Source organism: Schistocerca serialis, chromosome 1 (genome assembly GCF_023864345.2).
Source record: "Schistocerca serialis cubense isolate TAMUIC-IGC-003099 chromosome 1, iqSchSeri2.2, whole genome shotgun sequence".
NCBI lineage: Eukaryota > Metazoa > Arthropoda > Insecta > Orthoptera > Acrididae > Schistocerca > Schistocerca serialis.
Genome location: NC_064638.1, coordinates 484,005,337 through 484,025,449, shown reverse-complemented (window position 1 = coordinate 484,025,449; position 20,113 = coordinate 484,005,337). Strand labels below are relative to the sequence as shown.

At 39.6% G+C, this 20,113-nt stretch overlaps 1 protein-coding gene across 1 annotated transcript in view; it reads right to left on the bottom strand.

Moving 5' to 3' along the window:
* The window catches only part of LOC126473677 (rotatin), a 399,830-nt gene that overhangs the window by 114,724 nt on the left and 264,993 nt on the right, over positions 1 to 20,113 (bottom strand). The window contains exons 22-23 of the mRNA XM_050100916.1: positions 8,926 to 9,139; positions 1,675 to 1,831 (exon numbers count right to left, since the gene is read on the bottom strand). Of these exons, the coding sequence (XP_049956873.1) occupies positions 1,675 to 1,831; positions 8,926 to 9,139 (371 nt within the window). The remainder of the gene's footprint in view (positions 1 to 1,674; positions 1,832 to 8,925; positions 9,140 to 20,113) is intronic.

Here is a 20,113-nt window from a genome sequence, read left to right as displayed (position 1 = left end):
GAAGGATTTAGGTTGCAGTAGTTACTGGGAGATGAAGCAGCTTGCACAGGATAGAGTAGCATGGAGAGCTGCATCAAACCAGTCTCAGGACTAAAGACCACAACAACAACAACAACAACAACAAGGCAGTGTTGTATCAAGTAGCAATAAAGCTTCATTTTGGTCAATAAATAGTGTCAAACTCGCTTAAATAATAGGCTCATCAGGCACTATGACATACAGCAATTACCCTACATCAGTTTTTCTGATAAAATAAGAATCATGTTGCCATTATCCTGGTACAAGCCTTCAGGGACTTGTGTGTCAATTTTCTTATTTAAAAAACAAACAAGGCAGGCACAATCACATAAATCACAGCCGCGCCTTAGCACCTGGAAACGACAGTGGTGTGTGTGTGTGTGTGTGTGTGTGCCTGTGTGTGTGCCTGTGTGTGTGTGTGTGTGTGTGTGTGTGTGTGTGCAAGAGTTATGCATCTGTGAATGTTTTTGTCTTTGTTGATAGACTTCATCCAATAGCTTATAATATGTTGCAGTCTTTTTTTCAGTGTGCTTGTCTGCCACTCAACACCTATTCTATGTGGTAATAGCAGTCTATCCTTTACATTTAATTTTGCTGCTTATATTACTGAGCAGCTTCTTATTTCGCCTCAGAAGGTGTGCCAGACCTCTTTACTACAAAAAAATCTGAAAGGTTCAACAGGAATTGAATCCGTAGCTGCTGCATTAGCAGACACTAATTCTAGCCACCAGACCATGGAGGCAGCCTAGTTTTGTAATATTCTTTTCATTTAAAAATTATAAAAAGGATAGACTGCTACTCGCTGTAAATATGATTTGTTGAGTTACTGACGTGCAAAACAAACAGAAACACCAAGCTTTCAGTCAAAGTCTTTTTTAGAAAAGAAAAAAAGACACACACACGCACACGCACACTAACACAAATAGGCACACCTATCTCTGGCCGCTCGGACCAGAGCTACAATGGCACTGCCAGTAAAAGTCTTAAACAATTAATAGTGCTACATGAACTGACACAGTCTACCTCTTCCAGTTTGTGGAATACTTATTCAACATTTTTATCACAGTTGTGTGAACAGGTTTTGCACACATGTTGTTCTGTTTTCTGTTAAACAAGCCTCATCTGTTTCATGAACGTGGTTTCTAACAAAATGGACAGTATGTACCTTCCACGTCATAAAAATGCATATAAATTCAACTGATGCTGATAACTACATCCCTCACACAAATGCTGAAGAAGAAATTGAAGCAGGAATGACATAATAAGAAAGTGTTAAAGTCAGGTGCCTGATTTTCATTCCTAGAGAGCGGAAAAAGAGAAAGAGGCAGAGAGAGAGAGAGAGAGAGAGAGAGAGAGAGAGAGAGAGAGAGAGACAGAGAGGAGGAGAGGTGAAGGAAGAATTTACAGGAAGCAAAATATGTATAATATTTTGGCCTTTGTTTCACGACAAAGGAAGTACAAGGATAAACTTCTAAAAGCAGAAAATCTGCCATATATAATTTAAAATCCAGTTCTAGTGTTACATTCAAAAGTGTACTATACTTATAAATATACAACTCAGCACCCAACCAATAACTACTGTTCCATGAAGGCTAACAAAACTAAATCCATTACAAATAACACTAGAATATTTGAATAAGGCCGTTGAATATTTACCTCAATAAAATTCGTATAAGTCCCCAATGGTTAATTTCACACAAAGTTTCCTCTGGATTTATAGTCACTATGTTCAGTATGAACCAACACAATGACTTGACTAAACCAGGTGTTGTGAGCAAATGAGGCTCATTGCCATCTGAACAACTACTTGATCCTGGAATAATATATACAACAAAATAATAGTTTAACTATCAATAATTACAATTCTCAAAATATTATGTACAGGGTGCCCATAAAAGAATGTCCTGGTTTCAATGATGTATTATACCAGTTTAATTGAGACAATTTACAACAAATTATACTTCAAATTGAAGGTAATGTAGTTTTTCTTACAAATTTTCAAAATGTGCACCTTGAGTTATATGGCGCACATCCAAACTAAAACCCAATTTTTCTCACACTTCACTTAACAAGTCGGGAGTAACACAAGCAATAGTCTCTTGCACACTGTGTCTCAACTCTGTAAAATCATTAGGTAGTGGTGAAACATAGAAACAATCTTTTATAGAACAACAAAGAAAAAAATTGCATGGCATGAGGTCAGGTGAACATTGTGAGTTAACGAGCATTGTGCTCTCATTTAAATATATGGCCGAAAAAGTCAGCCTACAGGAATTGTGAAACATAACCTGTCATCCAGGACCACGTGCCACAGAGGGTACAGATTCACCACGAGATGGGGAAATTCACAGCTGTTTATTGTCTATTGAGGCCTAAGCGCTGTAGTGTGCGAGCGAGACAGATGAGAACCTACGTCATAGGGAAACCCATGAGAAGCTGTTTGTGGCTGAGGAGACGCAGCAGTGTTAAATATGGCAGACCTAAGATCGGCTACAAAGGGAACAATTTGTGGAAACTATTTAATTATGTGGTGATGCAGGGAATGAAGCCACAGTAATTTCAATCTGCCATCCTCCATAAATTTTTGTGGGGATCAAAATAAAACTTGAATACTTATCATATCTATAATAGTTTGGGATTTACTGTTACAGTGAAATTAACAAGTTTTGTATATTAAAGACCTGAATGATAAAATCTGAATGCTTTGGTCGATCTTAATGACTGACAAAATGGTTCAAATGGCTCTGAGCACTATGGGACTCAACTGCTGAGGTCATTAGTCCCCTAGAACTTAGAACTAGTTAAACCTAACTAACCTAAGGACATCACAAACATCCATGCCCGAGGCAGGATTCGAACCTGCGACCGTAGCGGTCTTGCGGTTCCAGACTGCAGCGCCTTTAACCGCACGGCCACTTCGGCCGGCTAAAGACTGACATTTCATATAGAAGTGAATCATTAAAATGACAAACATTGTAAATATTAACTCTGTAACTTTATTTGTTTTAAAAGATATAGTAAATTTAAATTATCAGTATTTTCAGTTAAGCATCAAATCATCATTTCCTCCACACAAAACACTGAGCGATGACAGCATGAAACCTTACTGAATCATTAGGTAATAGAATATTTGTTGTAAAGTTTAGTGCACAATAGTTACTTTTGTTCTTTATTTATTTATCAGAAAGCACATTGGTGCAAGGCTACTGGCTGTGGCTAAGAAGGAATTTAACATTTATTATGTAATAGATGTTATTGTTACTTTATTTAGAATGTGAATGTGGTCAAGCTTTGATTATTTAAATATGTTAAAATGTAAAATAATGTAGAATAAATTGTAGCCAAACAGATGGATGGCTTCAGGAGAGGGAACTGCACTAGTCAGTTGAGCGCTGATGCTCATCGCGCTGGCAACGCGGCCGGGGATGGGCAGAGAGAGTGCTGGTGCATACGCGAAAGGGACGGTTTGGCTGGAGACACTAAATGGTACGGTTCGGATGCAGATGTGAAAGCAGACAGTCAGTCTTTGCACTTTGTGGCATCACGGGACTTATCTCTGAGCGGTGACAAGCTGTGCGCCTGGTGTGAACTCTAACTTTTGATGTAGATAACTTGTATTTCGCGATGAGAATGTGAATGATCGAACTGTGTCAAATGGATATGCACTCGAGTGTAACAGCAACTCAAAATACAACCACTTTCGCTGTTAGTTTGCTTTCTGAATAAACATTATTCTAAGCAAATCGCAACTGTGTGGCTTACATCATTTATGGGTTGTAGATTTAGTTCCCGGTATTATTATTACCGTTATGATATATTATATTAACTTTGTATTTCGCAAACTTGCCAGCAGCCAGACAATTTAACCAAAAGGTCACAAGTGTCTAATTTAGGGTGTGTAATGTGACACTTGTGGTTCAACCTCTACACGAGTTTGAGCCAAGACATCCGGGATAGGAACTTGGAAAGTGTTAGTTGAGAGATAAGAATCTTGCAAAGTGTTGGAACAGGATTTGATTTTGGAATGGGTTAGTTGCAGAATATGAACTCTGGAAAGTTTGGAATTGGATTTGACTTCTGCAAAGTGTTTCCAAAAGTATTATCTGAACTTTGATAGGTAGAACCTCTTGCAAAAGTTAAATGTGAGATTGGTTCAGGACTGAATATTAGGTTTCTTTAATAGTTGTGAAATTACAATTGTAATTCTCACAGTTAAAAACATACTGTGATCTAGGTCCCAAGTCTGTGGCAGTTTAGGCAGTTTGCATGGGAAAAACATACTGTGATCTAGGTCCCAAGTCTGCGGCAGTTTGCATGGGGACTCTGAGCTATGAATTTTTCAACATTTGTGTGCACTGAGTTTAGCAGTGGTTAGAAGTGACAAAAAAAGTAGTGCAGAAGAAGAGGTGACATCGAAAGCACGTGGTTCCAGCCAGCAGTTGCATCTTCAATGGTGATTCATCATGCAGCGGTGGTTGCAGTATCACAGCAGAGGGTACGAGATCTTCAGTGTCGGCTTCAACTGCAACATCAGCAGAAATACCATTGCAGTAGGATCCAGCAAGACAAAGCTAAGTACCTGCACTGATAGTGAGATTATGTATAATTCTGTAGTTCAATTGCTAATAATATATGCTGCTAATATAAAGCAGTCGGCTAGTTTGTGTGGGTCTGAAAATACTAATGAGTCACTTAGCCCGAAGTCGGAGCGGGAGAGCATGATCAGCTGTGAATTTAGTAGGGCAAATAGTCTGAAACCAGGCAAGGGAGATGAATTTGAGGGAGACATGATGCCACAGTTAATGCAAATGATAAGAGGATTGGGATCCAAAATTGATTCTGTTAAAACCGATACAGGTGACGTAAATTTAAAAATTGACTCTGTTAGAACCGATATGGTTCACATAAATTTAAAAATTGATTCAGTTCAATCCGAAATAGCTTTGGTTGTGAAAGACGAAGTAGGTAAAATGGCTAGTGGAATCGAGGAATTGATGATGGAAAATTAAAAACCATTAGATTTGAGGGAACAGCACCTGGTGAAATGAACCAACGTAATGGGAGATCGGCAAACTAGGTTTCACCGCATCTCACGTCCGGAGACTGCACAATAAACCGGTGATGAATAGGACACGAGTAAATGGATGTGTGATATGTGTTAATAAATCAGCAGAAAAGTGTCAGAATTCTGAAATGAAATTAGTAAGAGATGAGAATCAAGTAGGTAAATTTTCAAATCAGATTGTATGTAAAAGGTGTAATCCTAAGATAAAGGCAATGATTATGATTTAGGTCTAAATTATTTGTTTTATGAATGTGAGATGAAAGAGTATGTGAATGTTAATACAATGAAAGATTCTATGTGCCAAAAGGAGACTGAGGTAGAGCTGAATTTGGTGGAGTTAAGATGGTATAGAAAATTTTAAAGAGATACTAACCAGTGGTAATGATTATAGTGATGAATGTGATGATGTTTCAGGTGATATTGTGATGACGAAAGTTGTTATGGAGGTTAATAAGGTGGGGCGTAGCATTAGTCTCATCAGCTCTTGCTGAATCTGTGTGTGTACTGGCGGAGATTGGTGAATTATTTTTGAAGGTAGGTAGTAATGATGTTTTATGTGTTGAACTTATGTAAGTTGAGGCTGCTAGTACTGATATTTCAGAAGAAGAAATCTGTGCATATCTTTCTACTAATGGAGGTGAAGCCGAAATTCTGGATGGATCTATGGATCGTGAATGTTTGTTTGAGAATGAAAGTGGACCTGAATTTGATGTGTGACCTGCAATTAATGTGGCGCAGGAGCATATAGGAGAGGAAAAGGTATTAAGCTCACATTCAAATCTTATGTTATGTAATGGCAGAGGATGGTGAAACTATGGGCAGTTCTTATATTGGTGATTTGTCGACAGAGGTAAATGAGGTTTTATGTAGCGAGTTGTATGATATATCAGTGGCTGTTGAAAGTGCTATTTGTGAAGGTGTTTGTAATGACATGGAAGTAAAAATTAATGCTTTATTTCATAATAATGATGTAGCTACTAATGTCAATAATTTTAAGGGAGAATACAGTGAGTTAGATTCTAATATAGAAAGTGATATTTGGACAGAATGGTATCTTAAGGAGGAATGTGATTTTACTATAACTGATTGGCGATGGTACGGTAGAACATTATGATCATTATTGCCTCATTTGTGGACTTGAGAAAAGTTTAAGGAAGTGAGAGGGCTAGAAGAGAGAATAAAAGAAAATGGGGCGAAAGAAGCATTTAATGAATTATTTTGGGACGAATATGAAATTGAGGGGTGGATCAAACAGGATATGTGTACTCTAGAGATGGAAGAGAAGGGACGAGACATAGAAAATGATTTATTGAGGGAACAATGTTTGGAGTGAAAAGAAATGATTAATGTTCAGCCTATCATTGAAATTAAAGTAAATGACGAGAAAGTAGACGCACTGCTCGATTCTGGACGTAATGTGTCAGCAATGTTGGAAGGATTTGTACATAGGGTAAAGAATAAGAAATTAGTGGACGAGGTACTGGCAGAAGTAAAGCTGTGAGGACGGGGCGTGAGTCGTGCTTGGGTAGCTCAGTCGGTAGAGCACTTGCCCGCGAAAGGCAAAGATCCCGAGTTTGAGTCTCAGTCCGGCACACAGTTTTAATCTGCCAGGAAGTTTCAGAAATTAGTATTATTACCTGTAAATACTGTAAAAATCAAAGCGGCAGTTGGCTGTTTAAGTATGCCCATAAGTCAAGAAGTGCTCTTTGAATTCAAGTGCGAGTAGAATCATTTTAGTATAGGATGCTTTTTAGTGAATGGACTTGTAAAAGATGTGGTGCTGGGAACAAATTTCTTATGTAAATATACAACTTTGCTTCACTGCGTGGGAAGGTGCTAGGATTTTGGAATTGAGGGTGAAGATAGGAAAGTAAAATTGAAGAATCTTCTGATGGGGAACAACCAGATTGCGCACACCATAATTACACATGGTTGGGATGAAGAGAAAAATATCTGCGACAATTTTGGAGGCGTAATTTGCAATGTGAGTGTTTCCGGTGCACTTTTCACCTTGAGTTGCTAACAATTTTGAGGGCAGCACACGATAAAACAGTCCCGTCTCATCAGCACTGAACATGTCGTTCAGGTCACAATTCACAATTAAGTTGGACATTATTGTCTTCCATCCTGTTGCTAGATTTTCATGCTCATCCTTAGCTTCCCCACACACTTAATTTCCACATCACATTGTGCCTAGCTTTGTAACTGTCCAGCCATCTTGTGGATGCCTTAAACTCCATAATTCCAAGTTCTTTAGTGACTTTCAGAGTCTCACTCTGCAACATGCATCCAGATAAAGGTAAGTTTTTTGACCACATACTTACGAACCATTCCCACACTAATTTGTTAATTTGTTCATTTCCGGTCTTCTTTGCCTTTCTTTTCATCTGCCCATTCTCTTTCATCCATTCGTCCCAAATCTTATCCTTGTTTCTTAAATTCTCATAAATTTGTGTTTTACTGCATATGAAACACGACATAATTTTGCGCACGGAGAGTTCGTCTTTCTCACTTGTCTTGATTACATTGATCTTTTCATACAGTGTTAACGACACATACCCTTTGTTCAACATCATGTTACAGTATCTCTTAAAGTGCTACAGTACTAGTCAACTGAAACTGACAGAAAATGATGACCTTGCCAGGCAAAACCATCATTTAATAGAACAATACCCATCTCCTTCACTGCGCACATTGCAGCAGAATGTTTGTAGATGCGCAACAATGTTCCTGTATGTGCTGGCGTGCGTCAATAATGAGGAAAACAAGAAAGCCGGCAAAAACAGCGCTGATGAATGAACCGTTTCCTTTGATGTACTGTACCAACACTGAGCATAATTTATTCATTGTTGCACAGAGCGGTGCAGTTTTAGGTCCACAGCAGCAGCGGTGTACTGTGCTGGATCTCTTTTCTTGGTTTTGTGTGTTAAAAGTAACGTCCTTGTAGAGTTGTGAATAACTAATGAAGTAATACAGTAGTACTGTATGGGCTCTTTTCCACTTTATGCAGTGAATTATTAAGTATGTTCTAAGATTTGCTTTCCACTTCCATGTTAGGTACGTTTTGCTTTATACAAAAAAATCAGCATATAAAAGTGCACTGAATGCGTCGGGATTGAAATACTTGTACAGTTTGGGCAGATTTCTGAATTATACACATGCCAATCTGAGCAAGTTTTACTGTACCTACTAAACAAAGGAATGTACAATTTGGAATATCAAGAATATTGTGAAAATTATAGCTTGCTACCCGTATTAAAGATGACATGCTGAGTTGCAGACAGGCAGTATGATAAGACTGTTACACATTAGCTTTTAGCCAAAGACTTCTTCAGAAAAGAAAAAACACACACACACACACACATATTTACACAAGTAGGCAAACCTTACACATGACTGCAATCTCCATCCGCTGTAGCCACAATGAAACAGTCACGCTGAGCAGAAGCAGCAATCCAGAATGAGTCGGGAAAACAGGAGTATGGGTGGGGGGAGAGAAACTGCTGTCTGGAGAAGCATGCAGAGACTGATAGCAACAGGACAAGGCAGTCAGGTCCTCATCAGGAGGCTCTGGGGGAGGGACAGGGGATACGGGAAGTGGAAAAGGAGAGGAGAGGAGAAGAGGAGGAGGAAATTGCACAGATGGAAGATGTCCTTACAGTTCTCAAAATTATCCTGGCTTCAACCTACGCAGTGTTCTCCCCCCCCCCCCCCCCCCCCCCCCCCCCCTCCCCCTTTGTCCAACAATTTCCATCCCCTCTGTCATATCATCTCCTTTAATTTCAAATTAATGATATAATAAATATGGGAAATGGAAAAATTAACACTGAATTGTCACTGACCTTCTGCCAATGGTGTACCTCCATATATCATCAGGTAATGGCCAAAGAGGTGGTTAGAACCAGAAACATCCTGTTGCTGGTATGCCTCGACTGGTGCTGGAACATATCCTCCTGGAGCAATTTTGTCACCACAAAACAGTCTGGATATTACAATTCCTGCTTCCCTATAGAAGTTATTTTCCTTAAGCAGTTCTAGCATACTAGATACTGCATCCTATCAATAGACAACATACATGCTCAGTTCAGAGAAGCAAATTAAAATACAGTATGAAAGATGTCAAGAACATGTTCTGGAACAAAGTCAACATAATCCTTGAAACTTACCACAAGATAAGGTAACATGTTAGACATAACATCAGTAGACAATCACAAAATTACAGAGACTAGGCATACTGCCTAAGGAGAGCACAGTGATTAATACAAATAAATTTATTTTGTTGCATTTTCAGGCTCAGGGCACACAAACAATATCTTAACTGGTTTCAACTTCAACTTGTGCAATTTATGTCGATAGGTGGGTAGCATGTGAACTGCTGCTAATATCATCCTATGATGACCTTCTAAGAACTTCAACCAGGTCATGATACTTTTTGTGTGACTTGAGGCTGAAAAAAATAATAAAAGAATTTCAATTTCATTTTTCAACAGCAGCTGCTACAGTATTCATTCCTTTCTAAACTAATACATGACTGTTTAAAATTTTCTATTACTTTTATATATTTTTAATGGCCTGTACTATTACAATAAAAAACAACGAAATCTTGAAATGATTGTTTGTTGACCATGCAAACTAAAATAAAATACTTCAGTATATTACAAAACAAAATCATGAGGTTATCTATCATTTGTTGACAGCGTAAACTAAAATAAAATTTAAAAAAATAAAATCTTTAAACAACGATGTAAAATGTTTCTTTTAAAATCGACTGCGAAAAAGAAAATGTTGTTCTTTGAAAATGTGTAATTTCATTTTCTTCCTTGCAGTCAGTTTCAACTATGACAGCAAGGCATGTAAACCATTAGACAAATTGTTTCCCACATATATATTCATTTTTCTTACATATAATTTAACACAAAAACTGCTGTTTTGTTTGCTTCCTCACGCCAGATTTTAACAGAATAAAGGAAAGCTGAATTTATAGCTTAGGGACTCATAATCTGGAAAGTATTATGGAATTTGAACAGTCTGAATTTTTTTTAAATCCTGCTCATTCACAGATTAAAATTATGTAGAATACTGAAGTAGAGAGGATATAAAATGTAGGCTGGCAATGGCAAGGAAAGCGTTTCTGAAGAAGAGAAATTTGTTAACATCCAGTATTGATTTAAGTGTCAGGAAGTCATTTCTGAAAGTATTCGTATGGAGTGTAGCCATGTATGGAAGTGAAACATGGACGATAAATAGTTTGGACAAGAAGAGAATAGAAGCTTTCGAAATGTGGTGCTACAGAAGAATGCAGAAGATTAGATGGGTAGATCACATAACTAATGAGGAAGTATTGAATAGGATTGGGGAGAAGAGAAGTTTGTGGCACAACTTGACCAGAAGAAGGGATCGGTTGGTAGGACATGTTCTGAGGCATCAAGGGATCACCAATTTAGTATTGGAGGGCAGCGTGGAGGGTAAAAATCGTAGAGGGAGACCAAGAGATGAATACACTAAGCAGATTCAGAAGGATGTAGGTTGCAGCAGGTACTGGGAGATGAAAAAGCTTGCACAGGATAGAGTAGCATGGAGAGCTGCATCAAACCAGTCTCAGGACTGAAGACCACAACAACAACAACTGTCCTCACAGACCAAGCGGCTGGAGAGGTCTCGCTAATGCCTCCATATCAATGATTCCAATAGATTTACTCCAGTCATTTTAAGCAACTACATCCTAATGAGGGTTCTATTAGTATATATACCCAATTCCCATACATATTTAGCAATTGCAAAGCATTCCCAAGTTTGCTAGTGCAGTTATAAAAATGTACATAACAGTGAAAATTTTTTGAGCACTATATTCCTGTTTTAAAGAGGCTAATGAAATTAACTCTCCATGAAGATATCTTGCATGTAACAAAGTAAGTTTTCCTAAGATACAACTTCTGTTTCTTATTAAAACTCTATGTTAAAACCTGAGAATCAACTATAGCTGTGCATCATAAGATAAAATGTACATAATTTTTATTGCATGAAAAAAAGTGTGATCCATTGAAAAGTTTAGAGTCTGACTTTTATTTATGAAGATTGTGGAAAACCATTTTAAAAGGCAATTGTTCAGTGCACTGCCTGAAACTGCTTTAGCACATATTGGGAAAACATTGTGTAAGTGTTGTATAAAGGAGTGTATCAATCCTGGGAAGATGTATCTGGGTATCAAAAGGGCCAAAGGGCTCATCCCCAAATCGAATGTCTTACTTAAGGGGACTGATGGAACAGCCAACATGGACTGCAATTGGCAACTGCACCTATGGTTCAAACACTACTCCAGCCTCTTCTGGGATCTGGGAAACATAACCTCAAAGGCAACAAGAGAAATTTCTCAACTGTCAACTTCCCACAAGATGGGAGCTGCAACTACAAAGGAGAGTTTCAGAGAGCTGTTGCATGGCTTAAATGCAGGAAATGCCCCAGAAAAGGCAACATCCACACACAACTATCACACTGACATCGCTTCTCCCAGCACTCTACAAAATTTTATTGAAATGTTAGGCTGACATCACTATGCTGGGGGATGTGCACAATGTGAACATTGTGATTCAGTACAAAGGTAAAGGCGACAGTGGTGACTGTGACTGCTACTGCAGAATTTCACTGCTGAGTGAAGATGGTCAGGACTTTTCTCAGCAATATGGAGGGTGCTGTGACATTTACAGGAAGCACATCACATCCGTTTCTTGGAGCTCATCAGGATTTACTGGCCTCTACAATGTTTGGTGCATTCTCCTCGTTACTTCCCAAAGTCATATTCAGCACAACAAATATGGACATCCAACTACACAGTACAACTGACAGGAAACTTTACTACATATTGTTACTCAGATCCAAGAGCTATCATGATGAGGACTTAATGTAAGCAACTTTTTAGTCACTGACAATGCAGAACTTTAGCTCTTACACAAGAGGATGTTCGAAGTCTTATGGACAAATTTCCTGCTGCATGCAAGCTCTTATCTATGTCTCTGAATGTAAAGAAGACTGTGATCATGGCACAAGCATACATGGATATGCCTATCATAAGATTGTATGGCTCTCTGTTGAATGTAGTCGACAAATTATGCTACCTTGGATTGGTTGTGCCAGAAGATCTCTCTCTGGATGACAAAATAAATGCGAGAATTGGGAAAGCAGCGAATACTTTCAGGAAGCTCCACACAAGAGTGTGGAAAAACATACATCTTATGGTGACGACAAAAACACTCTATCAGGCATGTGTGCTGAGCTCCCTCTTGTATGGTGCTGAGACCTGGGCATCAATGCTAAACTAGAATGTAAGTTCAACACCTTTTGCCTGTGGTGCTTAAGAAACTTTCTAGATGTAACATGAAGTGACCACGTAACAAAAGAGATGCTGCTGAATACTGTGAAGGTACCGAGTATCAGTGCCACTCTCAAGGAAAGTCACCTTCAATGGCTATGATGCTTACATCGTATGGACCATTTCTGTTTTCCCTGACACATGCTACTTAGTGAGACAGCATTTGCTAAGAGACTGCCTGAAATGAGCACTTTGCTTTAAAGATTGGTGCCAAGCAAGATATCAACGCATTTACGAGGGTTGTCCAGAAAGGAGGTTCTGATCGGTCGCGAAATGGACACCACAGTGAAAACTTGATTTAGCTTTGCACAGATGTGTTGGGTAGCGTCTCTAGTATGACTGTCGATTGCATCAAGATGCTCTTTTCAGTTGTAAGCACACTTTGAGCGAGCACAGGTGCCTAGAACAATGATATCTCCCGCCAAGTAGGAGGGCCCACTGAGATGCTTCGCCTTAATGAATGCAGCCCACCTAACACAACTGCAATGCACATCCTTCTTCATGGCAATTCTCAGCCGCACTCTGCAGGAGCAGTGAAGATGCTCCTGCAGCCTTTTTGATGGGAAGTGTTAGATCACCCACAACACAGCCCTAATTGGCTCGTCCTGAATATCATCTCTGTTCACATGAAATGCTAGATACGAAGACAACACTTGGGTGCAAGCTACACGCTATAGACCAGCATAGAAAATTATCAGAAAGCACAAGCAGCTGCCTTCTATGACAATAGTGTTGGAAATTTGATATAACGCTCCGACAAATGTCGGAGTCGGAGTGGCGATTGTGTAGAGAAGTATCAGAAAGGTGTATCTAACTCTTGCAAATAAAATGTTTCTGATTTTCACTGTGGTTTCCATTTAGCCACCGATCAGAACTTACTTTCTGGACAACCTTTGTAATATCGACTCCAGCATATGACAAATCGGAGGAGCTCCCTTAATACCACAACAGATAGAGGAAACTTGTTAAGAACAGTAGCAAGTTCCACGACAGTCTTTGGATCAACAGCTTAACTGTGAAATGGCCATGTAGACAAGCACTTACAGCTTATATCTCTATCTAATACCATTATGAATCAGACCAGCTCTATTTAATACCACTATGAATCAGACCAGCTCTATTTAATACCACTATGAATCAGACCAGCCAAGTCATTAATGAAAGCAATTTTCCAGAAATGAGGTCGCTATCATGGTACTGGTTGATTACTACTTTTTTTACACAATACCATGAAAGGTTTAGGGCTTTTATTTGTTCACATATGTTTCAATGATAAAAAGAAGAGTTTAAAACATTGGACAATCTAGCCTCATGTCGTCAAAATGCAAAGCAAAGGCCCTAAAAGACACATTGATGATGATCTAATTTATAAAGTATTACACTGTTGTGGATACAATAAAGTGCGTAATTAAATTGAAAAGTCTGCTCACTGTTCCCGGATTCTTTTCATGCTTGTTCCTTGTACTGCACACAAAAGATGAGACTGAGTTTTCGGCTGAAAAATGACATGGAACACACACAATTTAATAATACTCTACTTGAGATGCATGAATGCTATTCTATCCATAGTTTTGGAAACAGCTTCAACAATACTAGGGACAAGAGAGAAAGAAATAGAGACTGAATTTGTCTGGATAATCACTTCTCCAACTGAGTGTAGAATAATGTTGAAAAATATTTTAGAATTCTCTGTGCCTTAAGAGACGCTGCTTTTAAATCCCTTATGGCTGATATCCAAGAATACAAGGCCCATAAATCTTACCAATTCCACAATGCTAAGAGCTGTAAGTGTAATTTTCAGGAACAGTGATGTCTAAATGTGATGTGAATATTGAAGGTTCTAAGGTTATCAATATTGTCACCTTCCCTTTCCAGAAAGTTCCTACTTTTCTGGTAGTTAGAGCACCTATGGTGTTGTGGTGGGTTACAGAAAAAGTTGATGTCTTTCCCTAAGATGTACGTAATCCCTAAAACTTGACAGTATCAGGAGTTGTGTAGGGTGAATTGGCTTGCAAACTGCGCAGGCAAATTTCTTGGTGGGACGTGTAAACGAAAGTGAAGAGTCCTCCACACTGTTCATGCCAGTAGTGGTAGGTAACCAGTCAGATTCATGGTAGTGTGACACCAGTTATAGTTCACAATTTTGGAACAACATTGTCTGTTAGCACTGCAGTCCACAAGTGAATATATCAGAATTAGTAATAATTTCTAAAAAAGTGCACAGAAATGGTATTGTATTATTTGTACCTCTGCATATACTGAGTAATGGTAAAAATATTCACAATTTAATATATTTCTCAGAAGTTTAAAGATTATTTCCAATGTGACAAAGAATTTGGTCATTTCTGTAATGCAAACTTAAAATGATAAAAGTGATACCTAGTTAGGGAAGAAACGCTGAATGTTGAAAATTTCTCGGGTATTCAGCCAGATAGCGTCGTCCAAAAGACGCGATATTTCGGCAAGCCGACTTCTTGCTATCTTCAGGCATTCTGGGAATCTGATTGACCTCTGATGGATGCCGACTTTATATAATCTCCACTCCTCTCCCACATCCCCTGTCTAGGTGGTTCCAAACAGTCCATGGCCGGTGGTGGGGGAAGGGCGGCACTGGGTGGTGGGGTAAGTGCAGTGCCCTGCGACAGATCGTGGGCCGCAGTCCTTCTGCAGCCACGGCAGCTTGCTGAACTCTGCCATCGTGGTGACAATGTTCCTTCTTCTTCTTCTCCTTCTTCAAGTGTCCTAACAGGAGCGGATTTTCGTGTAGACTGTCATAGTGTTTTAATCATACTCAAAGCTGGACCCCAGGCCTTGCTTAACTGGAAACCACTGTCTTTATATATTAGTTCATCATGCAGCCGGATTTCCACTGCCTCTTTGAGGATACAATCCCAGAAGGTGTTCGATTGCTGTAACACCTTTGTGCCACTGTAGTTCATGTCATGTCCATGTGAGATGCAGTGGTCTGCCATGGAGTACTCGGTCAGCTGTGTGTTGTCTGTGTGATGTTTATGTCCACTACATCTCTCCTGTACGGTCCAGATGTTCTAGCCTACATACACTTTCCCGCACTGGCAAGGGATGCTGTAAACTCCCAGTTTCCAGAGTCCTAAGACGTCCTTGACTGATCCTAATAATGTTTTTGTTTTGGATGGAAGGTGAAACACGCACTTGACATTGTATTTTCTGAGTATTCGGCCAATCTTTGCCAATGTGTTCCCGACATATGGTATAATCGCCGTCACAACCTGTTTGTCTTCGTTCTCAGAAGGCTGTGGTTTCGGCTTCTTCGGTCTTAATGCGCATTTTATCTGCCAGTTGTTAAAACCGTTGGTGCAGAACATGGCCTGCAAGTGCTGCAATTCAACTGCTGGGCTCTCACAGTCCGAGATTTCGCGTGCTCTGTGCAACAGTGTGCTCAGAACAACCTCTCGCTGTGAAGGAGCATGAGAGCTGGAGGCATACAGGTACAAATCTATATGTGTTGGCTTACAGTAGATTGTGAACTTGATATTCTGGTGCAGCAGAAAGTTTTGGAAGCATTGTTGTCCTTGCGACCAGATTACTAATGTATCGTCTACATATCAAAAAAATCAAGAGAGCTTGTAGATTGCCAACGAGAGAGCTTCTTCTTCAAAAGCCTCCACAAACATATTGGCCACTACTGATGATAGCGGACAGCCCGTCGCTACTCCATTTGTTTGTTCATAGTAGTTCCCACCGAACAGAAAGTATGTTGACGTAAGTACGAATTTGAAAACTTTCATTACTGTTGGTCCGAAGTTTTCTAATATGAGACTTAGGGAATCTCTTATAGGTACCCTAGTAAAGAGGGATACCACATTAAAGCTCAACAAGACGTCTTCTTGACCCATTCAGAAGTTCTGGATTTGCTGGATGAAATGCGCGCTCTTTCTGATGTGGTGCAGGCATTTGCCCACAAAGGGACTGAACAACATCAGATGTTTTGCTAATTCTTATGTTGGTGCTCCAATGTTGCATACAATCGGTCAGAGAGGTGATTCATCCTTATGGACTTTAGGTAGTCCATAAAGTCTAGAAGTTGCAGCTGCTCATGAACGAAGTTTCTTCAGCATCTTCTTATCTTCGAAGGTATGCTGGAGAAGCTCAATAGTCTTCCTTTTCACTCTGTTGGTAGGATTGCCTTTGATTCTCTGGTAGGTGTCATCTTCTAATAGGTCGTACAATTTTTGCTTGTATACATTACATGGCAGTAGGACTGTGCAATTCCCTTTATCCTGACGTCGATGCTCAGTCCCTTTGTGGGTAAATGTCAGCACCACATCAGAAACTCCGCGCATTTCATCCAGCAGCTCCAGAACTTGCGACTGGGCCAAGAAGACCTCATGGTGAGCTTTTACCTGATATCCCTCTTTACTAGGGTACCTTTAAGAGATTCCCTATGCCTCATAGGAGAAAAATTCGGCAAACAGTAACGTAAGTTTTCGAATTCATAATTATGTCAACATACATTCTGTCCAATGGGACCTACTATGGACAAACAGATGGAGTAGTGATGGGCTGTCTGCTATCACTAGTATTGGCCAATATGTTTATGGATGCTTTTGGAGAAGAAGCTCTCTAGTTGGCAGTCTACAAGCCCTCTTGCTTTTTTCGATATGTAGACGACACATTCGTAATCAGGCTGTACAGATGAAGACAAACCGGTTACAATGGTACTATACCATATGTCGGAACACATCGTCAAAGATCAGCAGAATACTCAGAAAATACAATGTCAAGTGCGTGTTTCGCCCTCCATCAGAAACATAAACATTATTAAGATCAGTCAAGGACGACTTAGGACTTTAGAAACCGGGAGTTTACAGCATCTCTTGCCAGTGCGGGAAAACGTATGTAGGCCACACCATGCGGACAGTAAAGGAGAGATTTAGTGAACATAAACGGCACACAGACAACGCACAACCGACCGAGTACTCCATGGCAGAGCACTGCATCTCACACGGACATGACATGAACTACAATGGCACAAAGGTGTTACAGCAATCGAACACCTTCTGGGACTGTATCCTCAAAGAGGCAATGCAGATCTGGCTGCATGACAAACTAATAAATAAAGACAGCAGTTTCCAGTAAAGCAAGGCCTGGGATCCAGCTTTGAGAATGATTCAAACCCAACAAGAGTCTACACAGAAATCCACTCCTGTCAGGACACTTGAAGAAGAAGGTGAAGCATTGTTACCATGATGGCAGAGTTCCGCAAGTGGCCGTGGCCGCGGAAGGGCTTTGGCCCATGATCTGTCACGGGGCGTCGCACTTCCCCCCACCCAATCAAACTGCATTTCAAGATTATATGCATAAGCCAATAAATAAGGCTCCATCCACAATGTTGGCAGTATTCCTTTTAAGTTCCATAGAAACACTATTCGATATAGACAGGTATTTGTAGAAAAGTGTCTGATCTAAACACCCTGAATGCAATGGTTCTTATAAAATTATCTTATTGTTGGTCCTGCTCAACGTGGGTTGCATTGTCATCATGCACATTTACTCGTGGGCTATGTGAAGGTAATGATGTGGTTTGTGGCTTCTATTTTTGCACTTCATCTCTCTCAATACTCTGCACACTCTCACTTCTCATACTTCCACTTGGACTCACAATTCATACACTTAGTAAGGAGTCCGCTGCTACATAGGATGTTCCCAGTATTGGTATGCCAGCTGTCACCATATTACCTGCTTGTCCAATGCCTAACTGCACTATGATTAACAGCTTCATCCTTTCTCTCTTCACATGGCATCAAGGACTTCTGATGTTACATTCTTAAGTACTTAAATGGTTCATAGCACTAAATCCAGATGGAAATCCTGTCAGAAGCTTCTGCAGCTTCACAAATTGTGAAGGTCTTCCATTGTCCCTTTGAATGCCCTGAGCAAACATTCAGTGGAGGACTTCCATCCCCATTGGTGTAGCGAAGTTGCACATCTACCCCAGTCTATTCTGATCCAATTTAGTATGCACTAGTGTCATCAGCGTATGTGAAAACCTCCTGGTTGCTCCCAGGGAGATTTGAGTACTGGTGATACTTCATGGAAGACTACTCCTGCCATTGATCATTCCAGGTTTCTTACATGCTGAAATTATTGTCCTGCAAACTGATTCAATGTGTCATGATGGTTTTTTAGACCTCAGTCACTGGGGTTTTGATAATGAAATTTCTGAATGAATTGGTAACTCTGGATTGTTACTTATAAATTCTGATTCTTGTCCACATGTTCAGCAATGACTGTGATCTTCTTATGGATAGTGGAAGAATACTAGTTAGTACCGATAATCAGTGCTAGAACAGCGGTATTCTGTGACTGAGTGTGAAAGTGCTGCAGCCAATGATCTGAAGACTGTTGCAGTGGCACCCTAGGCAGTTCCTTTTAACTTATGGAGTACATTGTTCTGAGCTTTGATTTTAGCTGCCACATTTTGGAGATGGAATTTATATGCCACACATCTGTCTAGGGCCACACTTACGTATTTTGGAGTGTTGCAGTATTGGAGAGTCAAGTGTCTAAATGTGATGTTAGGTTTCTAGTTTGCTTGTTTACTCTGCACGTGGAATGTTGATACAATGGTGTTTTGCGGATCCGGTCAGAGAGAGTTGGATCTGAGGTATTCATTCAACATCTTTAGGTCTGATGTTAGCATTGTTTCGCTTCCCTACAGCTTTGATCCTCAGCAATCACAGCGATATCATCAGCGCAAATAAATTTCCTGGATTTTGATTCTGGAATGTCGTATTAAAAAGAAGTGGGTAAAACACAGCTGTGTGAAATACCATCACTTATTTTGTGAACACTGCTTTTACAGTTCTTTAAGAACACCTGAGAGTATTTACTGTTCAGCTTGTTGCTATTTAGAGTGATTATTTTTTGACACCAAAGAATGGACAAGAAAACTGAGGGTTTGTTAGATGATGATCTGTTTGGTTTTAGGAAAGGTACTGGCACCAGAGAGGCAGTTCTGACATTATGATTTATAATGGAAGCAAAGCTGAAGAAAATCAAGACATGTTCATAGGATTTGTCAACCTGGAAAAACCTTTCAACAATGTAAAATGGTGCAAAATGTTCAAAATTCTGAGAAGAAAAATAGGAGTAAGCAGTAGGGAGAGATGGGTAACTGTTGGAACTAGTGCAGTGGAATAAGTAAATCTGAACATGGAAAATGTGGGAACAAGGCAAACTATATTTTAATATCCATTACACAGAAGAGTGCATTCACAATCGGTAGTTAAGGTGACGCCACAGAGCATACAAAACAGTCATAGAGGTCTATTACACTCCGTACACAGCACTTTGCTGCATACACAGTCACATACAAAATTACTACTCATATATCCCCAACAGTAATGTACAATATGTACAAGAACCAAGAGGGAACAAAGAGACTGGAAGACTAAGACTGAGTCAATGGATTAAAAAGGGTGTGAGACAGGGATGTAATCTTTTGCTCCTACTGTTCAATGTATATATAGAAGAAGCAATGATGCAAAAACAGAAAGATTCAAGAGTGGGATTAAAATTCAAGGTGAAATGATACCAATGATAAGGATCACTGATGACACTGCCATCCTCAGTGAAAGTGAAGAAGAATTACAGGATGTATTGATTGGAATGAACAATCTAAC